This window comes from Xiphophorus maculatus, chromosome 19 (genome assembly GCF_002775205.1).
Source record: "Xiphophorus maculatus strain JP 163 A chromosome 19, X_maculatus-5.0-male, whole genome shotgun sequence".
Taxonomy (NCBI): domain Eukaryota; kingdom Metazoa; phylum Chordata; class Actinopteri; order Cyprinodontiformes; family Poeciliidae; genus Xiphophorus; species Xiphophorus maculatus.
The window spans coordinates 10,868,773-10,881,470 of record NC_036461.1 but is presented as its reverse complement, the minus strand read 5'-3'; the positions used below and the strand labels follow the sequence as shown (position 1 = coordinate 10,881,470).

Below are 12,698 nucleotides of genomic sequence, written 5' to 3'. Positions count from 1 at the left end.
CAGTACAATTACTTGTCACATGTCGGTGTGGCCCTGGACAAGACACTTAACCCCAAATTGCCTACTGGTCAACATATCGGTGAATAAATGTAAATGCGAATGGGTGTGTGACTCTAGTGTAAAGCGCTTTGAGTGGTCAAAATTATTGGAAAATCGCTACATTCGTTACATTTACCATTTTATTGAAGTTATCAGAAATAATTTTCACCAATTTAGCCACATATTGAAGGTCCACGCTTACTACAAATCACTGAAACCCGTTCAAAATAGAGCCGAACGGAGAACTTCGTCTGCGATGCTTTTCACAATGTGGAAACAATTTGTTGAGAAACAATCTTTCTATTGTGATCTAATGCTGGAGATCAATTAAAATAGTTCATCTGGGTCTATATATTAAGATGATGCTGAAAATGGATAAATAAGACGAGAAATCAGACTCGCATTTTTCTTTTTAAGCAACAGGAAGTTTAATCGCTCATAATTGCTAGCAGCCGCGACTGAAGCGTTTTAACGCGCGGCTCGAAGGTGAAAGGCAGAAACAAGCGGTCTGTTGCGATGAAAACAACGTGGCATCTTTTTATTATTTTGTTTGTTTGTGTGTTATCACTTGGCTCTATCTGCTGTGCAGCGGATTCATATAAATCTTTATTTACCACACGGAGAAAAGTGTTTAAAGCCATTAAACCGTCTACCGCAGAGGACAGAGGGGCCATCCAGAGGATTTCCAGACGTGCGCCTCCTCTGTCTCAGCTCAGGTCGGTTCATTCCTACACGCTGGTGACCCCCTCTCTGCTTCCTGGGGAGCCAGAGGCTTGGATAAAGGCGGACTTGGCGTACGCACCGGACGTTTCTGTCACCTGCTCCCCTTCGGACTTTGTGGTGCGGGTCAAGCCAACTTTCTATGGTCTGGGCGCAGAGGCGCAGGAGCTGACGCTGGGCAGCGACTGTAGAAGCAACGGCATCTCCAGGCCGCACGGTGACCTACTCTTCACATATCCCCTGACTGCGTGCGATGGAGTGCGGGAGGTAAGCATGTAGCCATGTGCGGCATTTTTTTTTTTTTTTTTTTAGGTTAAAGAGCCATTTTTAACTGTCTTACGCACAGCTGCAGCACGATTATCTGGTCTACAAATACGTGCTACACTATGAACCGTCTCCCAAACGGTTTCCGAGCAGAGCGCACCAAATCGATGTCAACATTAAATGTCATTATCAAAGGTTAGATTTGCTTCTCTTCATTTTAATGCATACAGTGAGTGTGAAAGTGCAAACGAGTTCCATATTCCTTGTCTTTCAGACACCATGCCGTCTACCAATTGGCGGTGCAGCCCACATGGCAAACTGTTGTTCTGCGCAAAAAACTGAAGGGAAGTCCTATGGAGTTCCAGATCAATTTAATGGATGGTAAAATTATTATTTTGAACAGTTTTCTTATTAAGCCCTACATTCATAGTGGACGACTCAATCAATTTAAATGTTGAAAAAACATTTTTTTTTTTCGTCATTTGTTACAAACTCTGGAGCTTATTCTTTTCACAAAGTGCGATATTTCACTTGACATGGTTCAACACATCTTGACTGTGGAAAACTTGCACTGAACCTCAAGCAATTTGGACCTGGTCTTCCCACTTAGCCTCCAGACTCTGGGCCGTTAGGACTTCTTCTAAATAGTGTAGTTAAGATTGTCTTGATTTCTCTGGTTAAGAAGTGGCTTAACATAATGACTGGGACAGTTTTAGTCCCTGTCCTGAACTCCATTCGACTTATGAATCTAACCCAAATTCATGGGTTAACTTTGCTTCACAATTATCCCTGTTGCTTTAGAAAATGTTTTGTTCTTACAAATTTTCAATTCACATGCTTGGATAAAGGCACTGTAGGAACAATCGGCTGTGGGCTTTTGTGACTTATCCACATTTTGAAGGGTGTCAGCGATTGTTTGCTGGACAAATGCCAAGCAACCGGAAATGTAAAGTCAACAACACGCCCATAACAAAAGGGTTAAAAATAAATAAATAAAAACTTGAGTGTACATATATAAAATATTTTTTAAAATGCATACAGCATCAACCCCAAGAATTAGAAATCTTTCTAGGTCACAGTTCCTGCATTAAAGGCCTAAGTGAATTGTTTTGAATAAATTCTGAATACTACTTTTATAACTGACTTTTTAAATGGCTCAGATTTGTGGAGAACACCAGCGAAGTCTCAGGTGTACCTGCTGGGACAAACTGTTAATATCCAAGTCTCTGCACCTCATCTTCCTCCTGGATTAAAGTTGTACACAAACAGCTGCTATGCAGCACCTTCTACTGGCTCCAAATCCTCCCTTAAATACACCTTAATAGACAACTTTGGGTATGTATTCAGAAAAATGGTAATTCAGGTGTTTGGTTGTGTGCATATTTGTAAATGGTTTTTTTTCTTTTGAATCCACAGGTGTATGCTGGACAGCAAGCATGAACCTGGATCCTCGCAGTTTGTTTCTCGGACTGACAAGACCCTGAGGTTCTCCTTGAGGACATTCCAGTTTACAGTCGACCCTGACACTAAGGTGAGGATGGCAAATAATTGTGCTAAAGATTTTTTTATTTTAAATATGCAAGTGATGAGAGTAATTTATCGTCCTCTTAGGTCAGCATCTTTTGCAAGTTATTGGTTACATCAGGGGAACCAGGGCCTGCTCAAAAATCCTGCACCTACCAAGATCACAGGTAAGCAATTATTTCTTAGAGGCATATCTATTTATCCGTTTACCGTTTCTAGGTAAACTGTACATTTTCTGTCACAGATGGCGAGCACTCACTGGTGAGGATTCAATATGCGAGTGCTGTGATTCAACATGTGTGACCTCTAAACCACGGAGGGCATTGGAAGGTTTGTCAGTCCTTAAGTCCATTTCTGCTCAGCTTTATAGGGCACTTGTACTCTTCAATAGAAATATTCTTGCACTCATTCCTCTTTATTAAACATAACACATGCTTTAAAATGTAATTAATATTGACCAAAATATGTAGGAATGTCAAATTTAACTTTTGACATTAATAACTGGATTGTTGGGGGAGAGAAATTTCAATAGAAATTATAATCCATCTTCAAACATGGCTATTGACTATCATACCACAATCTAAGCCTGTTGACAAGACCCAGTGATCTTAAGTGAACCAGCTATCATTTCAAATCTATAAAATTATCAGTAAATGCAATATTATGTATACATCTTATTTCATGCTTTAAATTTTTTGTGTACCAAACACTTCTGGTCTTTTGTTCCAAAGGTTTTGCTGTCAGTAGACCATTACTGATCTCTGATCAGCCACACACATCTGAGAATTGGTATCAAGAAATAATCCCATCTTCAGACAGCAGGGGAAGAGAAGATGAAGACAAACTACATTACAAAGACCTAAATGATGATCAAAAACTTTGGGAGGATGCAGCTGGTGAAAAACACGAGAAGGAAAATGATAAATGGCTTGAAGAAAGTGAAACCATCCGTGGAGAAACGGTGGAACCAGAATTGGAAGAGTTGGCTGACAGTAAGGGGGTCTTGGAGCACAAGTGGAGTGAACCTAAATTATCAGATTTCAATGAGTTTGGGGAAGGTGAATCAAGATATGAAGAAGTCTTCGAGGCAAGTGAAGATGAAATCGCTGAGGTGAAAGATTTGCTTCTTCCAAGGGTACATTTGAAGGAGACATTTAGTGATGTTGTCCGTGAGGGGAAGCTGAAGCCCCCAAACCCGGAGGAAGGAAAAACGAAGAAACATGCATGTAGAGGGGATGAGGACAGGAGGATGATGCAAGGAAGGAATGAAGACAGTGAGATGGATGAACGGGAGGAAACATGGTATTTCACGTGGACATGAACAAAACGGATGACCCAACTGCTTGAGGATTGATCTGATTTTTGACTTGCTTATGCACAATAAATGACAGAAATCCAATGACTGAAGTGTCTTATGATAAATTTAAAATCTTTACTCAATTAATCTATTTAAGGATAGGAAAAATATTCAGTAGCATAGTTGACCATTTTTTTCTGTTGTGCTACCTTAACTTTTAATGGCCTAGTCTGCCTGTCCCTATGATCATTTGCTTAACCAAATGTGCATAAGATTTTTACCATATCTGAACAAAAATTTGGACTTGAAATTAAAAGCTTAAGCAGTACTGTAGAAAAGTGTTTGCCCCCTTATGGATTTATAGTTTTTGTTTTTTTTAACATGTGGTTCAAATCAAACTTTATAATTGTAACCAATAAATTAACTTGTTCTGTTAAATTCAGTTCAAACATGACATTTCTAAGTTGGAGCTATTTTCAAATACTGAAAACATGGAAGTGTACTTAACCTCCAGTAGTGGTTTTCTTACCAAAAATACTGCAAGAGTGAATCCCAGAACATTCAAGTACTGCATGCTCCAGTTGCTTCATTTCAGATTGGTGGTTATAATTAAGATAAGAGTTAAAAATGGCATCTATAAGAGAGCAAAAAGAAAAATACTGCAGACCAAAAGCAAGAGCTCTGACTTTTCCCAAATGACCCAGATCATCCAGAACAGCAATTCAGAAAATGAACATATTTGCAGTTAAATAGGAGAACTGTGTACATATGATAGAAGTGGTTAATACCCAGGGTGGTATAACTAGTTAGGTTTGGAGAGCAGATGTATTTTGACATGGAGCCTGGTTGGATTGGATAGGTCCACCCACCTTAATCAGTTTAACTTTGTTAAATGTAGACACTAACGGGTACCATAGAATTGCACACAAAAAAAATCCGTGAGGGACAGCGGAGTCCCTGCTCGAAATTCCGTGAAAGAGGTGTATGGAGCCTTGTGCCAGAAGCCCATTAAAATGCTGTTTACATTGTTTTAAACATGTGATTGTGAGCGTGAGTGGGAATAAAAATAGTAATAGGTATTTTGTTCCATATAACACAGTAGGAGTGTAACAGGTAAATCTTTTATGGATGCAAACGCAACTAAAAACCCACCTGTTTAGGATTGTATTTGAAGCATAATCAATTAGAAATTTATTGATGGAATCTGACTTAATGTCGTGTTTTGATTGTTGATTCTATGTTGCATTGTGTTTGTGTTTGATATGATGTAAAGCACTTTGAAATGCCTTGCTGCTGAAATGTGCTATACAAATAAAATTTGATTGATTGAAATGTACAGTATTTGTGAAATGGTGTGAAATGCAGAAAATCTGTAAAGGAGGCAATAGTTTCACAGCACTCATGGAGTAGAGAAATTAAAATCCCACAATTTGTTTCAGTGTTTAATTTTCATTATAAATGATTATATCCTCCATTTCAGCCTCTAAAACCAGTTTGAACAAAAATAAGTTGGAACTATGAGTGGAAAGCATCGCTCCCCACCGTCAGAAACGAAAAGCAGCATGAAATGGGCTTCATAATGACTTTCTGATTTGACTGCAAATTTAAACAATATACTTTGCATTGAGTGAAATCCTCTCTAGGGAAGTCAGATGAAACATCAGAAATAACTTAATATAGTTTTTTAAACAAATATAATTGGTGTGGAAACTCTTTTGGAAAATATACAGAACTCTGGAACACATCCATAATTATCAGATATGTTAAATAAACAAAAATGTTGTATAAACACAAATCAGTTCCCAAAGATCCCATTGATACAAGCAAAGACTGAAGCTTTGATTCAGCAGGACATATTTTAAGTGGTGCAATCACTTGTTGACACTAGAGGGCAGCATATGCCCTCCACATCTTGAGTACCATGAACAAAAGTCCCTCTGGCAAGAAAAATATACATTACTTGCTTTCTCTAAAATGCAAAATGAATGAATGAAAATTAAGACCCACACCATTAACATGAAATTCAAACTTTCTAATGCATAAATTCTGAAAATAAGAACCATATCAACTCAAATCCATTTGTTTCTCAAACAGTTGCATTAAAAAGAAGTCAGTGTTATTTAGTCCTTCCAAGGTCTCCTTCAGGCTTTGCATTCATGTTGATGATGTCCCGCTCTGAACAGTACCTGCTGTCCCGTTTATTTCCTCTGTGGTATCTGCAGATGAAAAGGGCAGATACAATTAGATTTGTAGCGTGTGAAAGGACTTGGACTGTAGCAGTGATGCTGATTTGAATGTCGGCTGTTAAAGCAGCGCAGCTCTGGGCATGACAAAAACTGTTAAGTTAAATAGTGTTAAACAAAAAAAAAAATTTTTTTTCAAAGCATTTATTCCTTCAGGCATAGATCAATAAAACAAGTTAATCTCTTTATTCAAATTGCTCTTACCTTTGAGACCATCTAGCTGTGTTTCCTGTCCTGCAGTTTGCTCCACAGCGTCGCTGGTCTCAGCCTCTTTACCCTTTGCTTTCGGTTTTTTTGCTACAGGTGGTGGCACTCTCCCTGCTATCTTTGACTCTCCTTCACTCGTCACCTTAGTGGAATCTTCCTCGTTGTTTTGCACATTTTCCTTCTCTTCTTGCTTTTGCTTCGTCTCAATCACTACCTTCTTGTTGCTTTTGGAGAAGATAAAGCTTGCAGTACTTGTCGGCGATTTAAGGTAGTCTAGAGGGGACAAAGGTGAGAGCCGAGAAGAAGGACCCTGTTTTGATCTGGCAGCTGTCCTGAGGCGGATGGCCTCTTGCAGGTTCATGGAGCCAGAAGAGGTTGTGGCAGGAGGAGACTCTTTCATTGGAGCAACAACTGTTGGTGAAGTTGCAGTTGAAACTACAACAGACTGAGACAGAGTTGGTGTTGAGGTGATGGTGGCAGGTGGAGATGTGGAAGTGGGATAGGTCATGATCAGAGATTTTCTGATGGGCTTCTGAGGAGCCTCACTAGTGGAAGATGAGGTTGGGAGCTCTTTGTCAGGGAGCTGTAGGTTCACTGGGGTCTCAGGTTTTGGTTGCTCTTTAGCTTCCAGGGGTTCGGGACTGTTCTTTACGGACTCCTTGGTTGCATCCTTGACCTCTTCAGCGGGTTCAGGGCTGTTGTTAATAACCTGCAGTTTGACTGTCTGCAGAGAAGATGGTGTAGCATTGGATACTGATGATTCGCTTGCATCCTTGGCGGGTTCCGGGGGTTCAGGGCTGTTAATATCCTGAAGCATGACTGTCTGCAGAGAGGATGGGGTGGCACTGGACACTGATGCCTCGCCTGAATCCTTGGCAACTTCAGCTGGTTCGGGGCTGTTGTTGATGGACCGGAGCTTTACCTTTTGGAGAAAAGATGGTGTTGGTTCCTCTTTTACGCCTGTGGGACTTTCAGTGGGCTCAGGGCTGTTGTTCACAGACCGAAGTTTGATCATCTGTAGAAGTGATGATGTTATAGTAGAAGAGGGGTCCTTAAGGACACCTTTAGAAGAGGCCTGCTCTTGAGTTTCAAGGGGTTCCAGACTGTTTTCAACAGACCGAAGCTTGACCATTTTCAAGAGGGAAGGGGTTATAACATTTGACTGTTCTCTATGTACATCAGATGCACAAGCTGTCGTTTGGTGTTGGTTTTCTATGCTCAGAGGACCATATTTATGGTTACTGTCCGCAGGAATCTGTGCTGGCAAAGGTGGAGGCAACGGAATGTTAATAGGTTGAGTAGAAGCAATTTCTTCTTCCTCTTTTAGTAAAGAAGCATTTCTGAACTCAGATGGTGGTAAAATTGGTGCCTCGTCAGTTCCTGAATGATCAGTTGAAGACTTGAGCAGAGGCTCTTTGGGAGGAGAGGGAGGAATACACTGATGAGGGATTAAAATACTGTTTGGTAATTCTTTAGTTTCAGGTTTTGGTGAGGCACTCTTGTCTGGAGGATCTATTTCCTGCTCTGACGGTTGGAGCTGTGGTGGTAGGGGTGGAATACTCTGAGGTGGAACATACTTTCTCAGTGGACCTGCCTGTTCAGTGGAGTAAGATGTTTCCTGGGTATGTTGAAGAGTAAAGTCTTTAGAAACCTCTACAGCTGTCGGAAGATGGACTTCTTTAACTGGTGAAGCAGATACTGAAGACTCTTTTGGTGGGACAGAGCCCTTTTCAGTCTCAGTGGTTGGTGGAAGTGGAGCAGTATAGGGCGGGGGAGGCGGGATACCTGGTGATGGAGACACCTCAATACAATCTCCTTTCACATCTTGTCTACTAAACACAGCTCCAGGTGATGATTTGCAACCATAACTGTTCCCGTTTGGTGGCACTTGAACAGGTGAAATCATTCCCTCCTCACCAAAGAATGGGGGTGGTGGAAGTGGGAAATCTAGCCCATCCGCTCCGTTGATGCTAACTTGAGCCATTGGTGGAGGAGGGGGAGGCCAGGATGATTCAGGCGAAACAACTTTTACAGATCTGGAAGCCTCAGTGGTCTGTATGGCGCTGAGTTGTAGAGGACCACTCACCGATGAAGAAATATTCACTGATGAAATGGTGGTTGATGTAGCCGTGTTCGTCATTCCCTCTGCAGCTTGGCTGGACGTTTTCTGACCTTTTCTTTCACGCTTTTCTATATCCTTCACTAATATCCCATTTAAAATGTCACATACGCTCTCTTTCTCTTTCTTAACGTTACCTTCCAAATCTCCATTCTGAGACAATCTTTCAATCTTCTCTTTGTGAATTTCTGCATTTAAAATCCCACTTTCTTGAACTTTCTTTGCCTCTAGCGATTCATTTATTGGCTCTACTGTTACCGCCATGTTCTTGTGTTTTCTTTCTACTGCAAAGTTCTTTACAGATCCTTCTCTAGACACCGAGGGAGACTGTCTCTGTTGTCTCCTGTCCTTTGGATTCTTCTTTATGATGGCAATAGGGTTGTCAGGAGCAGGAGGTCCCAGAAGTAACTCAAATGTACGTTTACTGTGAGCCCATACCTCAGGGGGAGGTGGTGGTGGGGCATGGACTTTGGGTGGGGGAGGGATGTTGAAGAGTTCTCTCAGGGTCTGAACTGAGGGGCTGACGCTGACTGTGTCATGTTTAGGTTCAGCAATTTCTGTCTGGGTCGAGACACCTGCAGCCAAACTAGAAGAGTTCGGCCCAGAGAATAACTTTTGAAGCTTTGTAAAGAACCCCTTTTTGTGCTTTGGAGACGTGCTGGGTGGCTGTTGTGGGGATGTTCCATCTTGGCTGGAGTAACCACTGGATGGAGACAATAATCTAGTGTGCTTGTTCCCTTGAAACTGCTCCTGCTTTTCTTCTGAAGCATCCTTGCAATCTATTGCTGCAGCCTTTTTCGAATCCTCCGTCTTTGGTGCCGGTAGCTGAGATTTCTTTAAAGCGAATAATGTGGAACCTGTAGAGTCATCTAGAGAGCTGGTATCTCCGTGATAACCAGGGCTGTCTACACATGAGGAGGGCAATGGGGATGATCCAGGTTTATGGTTTTCCTTTTCCTTGCTAGGGGCTGACGGTTCTATTGGAAGCTCTACCAGATCCTGTGATCGCCGTTTCATTTTGCTGTGAAGGGAATAGGAGCGACTTGGAGGAGGTGGAGCTCGTTTGGACTTAATGACAGAGAGGCTACGCACAAACTGCCCATCTTTCTGCTCTCCCTTAATTAGGACCTTGGTGTTGAAGGTGCCATTAGAAGAATTGCTATTGACCTTATAATGCTTAGCAGACGTGTCTACATTGTGAGGCATTTTTTGCCTGCTGTTGCTGGAGATGGTTGAGGAATCGGACACCAAGGTCTCTGAAGAATCTGAATTGCTGTAACAGGAAGTGTCAGACAGAGTAGGACCATTGTAGCGGGAGACAGAGGTGATATTGGAGGAAGTGGTTCTGGATGAAGAAGCTCTAGATGAAGCGCGAGAGGGAGCTGGGCTGGACACCAACAGGCTGCTCTTGCTGACCATACGGACACTGCTGCGACTTCGACTGCGGCTGATTTCCACTACGTCAACGGAGGGTGGTAGCACAGCATTAGGAATTATTTTAGACATGTATGCAGCCTGTGGTGACATGGTCATAACTGGGCTAGGGGGCTTTTGTTGGAGACTGGACGCAGTAGTCATCCACGGCACAGCCACGGACCGAGGTCTCCGCTCATCTTCAGAATGAGGAGTGAAACGGTGCAGCAGTGCCAGGTCGTCTTTATGAGCAGCATGGGCAGCATTCAGCTGCGCCACCTTCTCTTTACTAAGTGGATGGATGATGTTTGAGGTTTGAGGAATGGAACCAAGTTCTTCTGGTGATTCTGGCCCAACAGTCAAAGGGCTGTTATCCGTATCTCTGTTGAAAAGTTGTTCTTCATCCAGCCGCCGAGTTACCATCCATCCCACTCTATCCAAGCCTGATGAAAGTAAAAAAATAAAAAATTGTTTACAATCAAGCGACAAAGAAATGTTATGTTATGTTATTTAAAAAATTAGCTGCATACCAAACTCTTTCTGAACATGTCGTGGAATCCCTGCAACACTCCTCCGTTGACGTTTTCGTGTTTTGCTTTTTTCTGACTTTTTACCAGAGTTCAGTGGTCTGAATGTTGACGCTGAAAAAGCATAGGAAATTAGTTAAATAATAAAAATGGTGCTGAGTCATTTATACCCTTTGCCAATTCAGATGCACATTTCATTCCAACCTATTCCACTTCCCCCAAATCAATGTACTTACATTGCAGAACAGTTTTTTTCCAAGTTGTTTGATGAATGACTGGGATAAATAACCATTCAAATGCTCAAATTTCGCTTACAAGTTAATTCAATTTTGCATTCTCTTAAGGTTTTATATCATACCTCACTTAAAATCAGGTTGGTTGACCTGATTTTAAAATTGGACCCACTGAGTCTAATGAAATAATGACAAGTTATCCTATAGTCCCTGATAGAATGAAACATTTGAGCATCTTTAGTGGAAGAGATTACCAAGTTGAGTCATATAACCACATTTTGTTGTGTTAGGCTATGACAATTTAGAGTACATTTTTAACCTTTGGTTAAGGTTTATACAAAAACAAACACTGAAAAGGAAAGAAAAAAAGGATAAATGACTATAAATCCGAGTGTGAAACCTATAGAATGAGGATAATTAGATAAATACTGTTTTTATCACATTACCTTGCCTGGTGAGTCCAGAGCGGGACGATCTTGCGGACATCGATGACTGTCTTGAGATAACTGAGGATGTGTCAGGAATGGTGCTGTCTGTCACGAACCCTGCACTTTCCCCGTCTGTTTGGACCGTCACAGTCGACTAGGATAAAATGAAATGTGAAAATATATTTAACGGATAATAAAAACATTTCATTTATATGTACATAAAATTGCGTGCCAAACTTACAACTGTGCTTTCATTATCTTGATACTCCACTCCATTACTGTTTTCTGGCAAAAAAGATAAAAATAAAACATGTTCAGACTCACTGCAAATTCGTACAAGTAACAACATCCCTTCCTTTCAAATTAATCACATCAGCATACCTTCTTCCTGCATCATTTTCAGCCCCTCGAGGGCCTCGGTGTGGAGGTCCTCCATGTACTTGGACCTGCTGCTCTCGATAAAAACATTCTCCTGGAACTGTGGGGGAGCTGGAGTCTTGTCATCATCATTTAGCTTTGGGACAGCTTGGTCGAAAGAAAAGCAAAACAGGAAAACCGGATTAGCTCACATTAACTTGAAGCTTCTTTTGACCAAACACCAACAAAACAGAGAGACCAGAACAGTAAGAAATGAGACGCAGAAATTTTTATCCTGTTGGATGGAGCAGACCCCAGACCTGACAGGTTACAGAGAATGCTGGAACCACACTGGAGAAAACCCAACCGTGAGGAAAATGTGGATTTATCGCAACAAATATGCAAAGACATTGTCATTTAGAGGTGGGAACATCATGGTGTGGGGCTGTTTTTCCAGCACATGGTTTTGGCAGACTTCATATAACTGAAGGAAGAATGACTAGACAAATTTCCTAAGACGTTTGTGACAAAAATCTGAACAAAATTCCAGGCACGCAACAAAGTAAATTTGATTTTAGAAAAAGAAAAGAAAATTGATAAGAAAGTTGGACGTTGATAAGAATCTGAACATTAAACAATAATTCCAAGCACACAAGCAAGAAAACTTTAAATTTTAGTTTAGACAAAGAAAATAAAGTTGTCAGAAAGACCAAGTCAATTAATTGACTTAAATCCCACCAAAATCTATGTTAAAAAAAACAGATCGGAGTGCATTACAGAGGCTACCAGAACCTCCAAGAGTTGAAGATAGCACGTGAGGAAAAATGAAACTAGTTGGTTTGTAATGGCACCATCTTGTGTGAAATATTTGATTTTTACTAACACTTTGACCCCATTGAGATCCATTAGCAATAGGTGATCCATAATTCTACTGTATGTAGACTAATCCCAAATACATAAAAGTAATCAATAACTAAAAGTAACAAATGTACTTTTATCTTGTACTTCAAAACATTAAAGACTCAGCTCATCAACCTATCACAAGACCTTTATTTAATCGTCAGAACTGCTCCGCATTTAGCCGTTCTACTTCTTTAATTAGACTGGAATTAGCTTAGTGGCTGCTGCCAGTTTTCACTTTCTTTTGCTGTAACACCATTACAGTGGCTTCTGAGATGCAGAAAACAAAACTGTTTAGTTATTTACAGGTAGGCTTAGTTTAAATTCCTTTTAGTTTCTTAAGTAACATTTTAAAGACAGTTTTTTGTTTCTTTAAAGGTGTTAAATGTCAACATATAACATTAGCATTCTTAGCAATGTCTCTTGA

General features: G+C 40.8%; 2 protein-coding genes across 3 annotated transcripts in view; one reads left to right on the top strand and one right to left on the bottom strand.

The window, feature by feature from the left end:
• The first annotated feature begins 507 nt into the window (after positions 1–507).
• LOC102229090 (zona pellucida sperm-binding protein 3-like) lies at positions 508–4,085 on the top strand. 2 transcript variants are annotated; one of them, XM_023352182.1, is made up of 8 exons: positions 508–1,026; positions 1,106–1,218; positions 1,298–1,404; positions 2,184–2,358; positions 2,440–2,554; positions 2,635–2,714; positions 2,792–2,877; positions 3,279–4,085. In XM_023352182.1, exons 1-8 carry the CDS (start codon positions 556–558, stop codon positions 3,866–3,868), a joined length of 1,737 nt encoding a protein of 578 aa, XP_023207950.1. In that variant the 5' UTR covers positions 508–555; the 3' UTR covers positions 3,869–4,085. The 2 variants fall into 2 exon arrangements, with proteins under 2 accessions (XP_023207950.1, XP_023207951.1); XM_023352183.1 differs by lacking the exon at positions 1,106–1,218 and having other exon boundaries at positions 916–1,026; positions 3,279–4,083.
• A 1,187-nt stretch (positions 4,086–5,272) lies between these two features.
• LOC102229350 (uncharacterized protein KIAA1522 homolog) overlaps positions 5,273–12,698 on the bottom strand; it is a 30,443-nt gene continuing 23,017 nt past the window's right edge. Inside the window, exons 3-8 of the mRNA XM_023353052.1 lie at positions 11,396–11,539; positions 11,256–11,299; positions 11,033–11,168; positions 10,357–10,467; positions 6,292–10,269; positions 5,273–6,060 (exon numbers count right to left, since the gene is read on the bottom strand). Of these exons, the coding sequence (XP_023208820.1) occupies positions 5,999–6,060; positions 6,292–10,269; positions 10,357–10,467; positions 11,033–11,168; positions 11,256–11,299; positions 11,396–11,539 (4,475 nt within the window). The 3' untranslated portion in view covers positions 5,273–5,998. The remainder of the gene's footprint in view (positions 6,061–6,291; positions 10,270–10,356; positions 10,468–11,032; positions 11,169–11,255; positions 11,300–11,395; positions 11,540–12,698) is intronic.

Coding starts and splice junctions, on each gene's coding strand:
- LOC102229090 (XM_023352182.1), top strand. CDS start 556: ATGAAAACAACGTGGCATCTTTTTATTATTTTGTTTGTTTGTGTGTTA. Junction 1,027..1,105: donor CGTGCGATGGAGTGCGGGAG/GTAAGCATGTAG, acceptor TCTTACGCACAG/CTGCAGCACGATTATCTGGT. Junction 2,555..2,634: donor CAGTCGACCCTGACACTAAG/GTGAGGATGGCA, acceptor TCGTCCTCTTAG/GTCAGCATCTTTTGCAAGTT.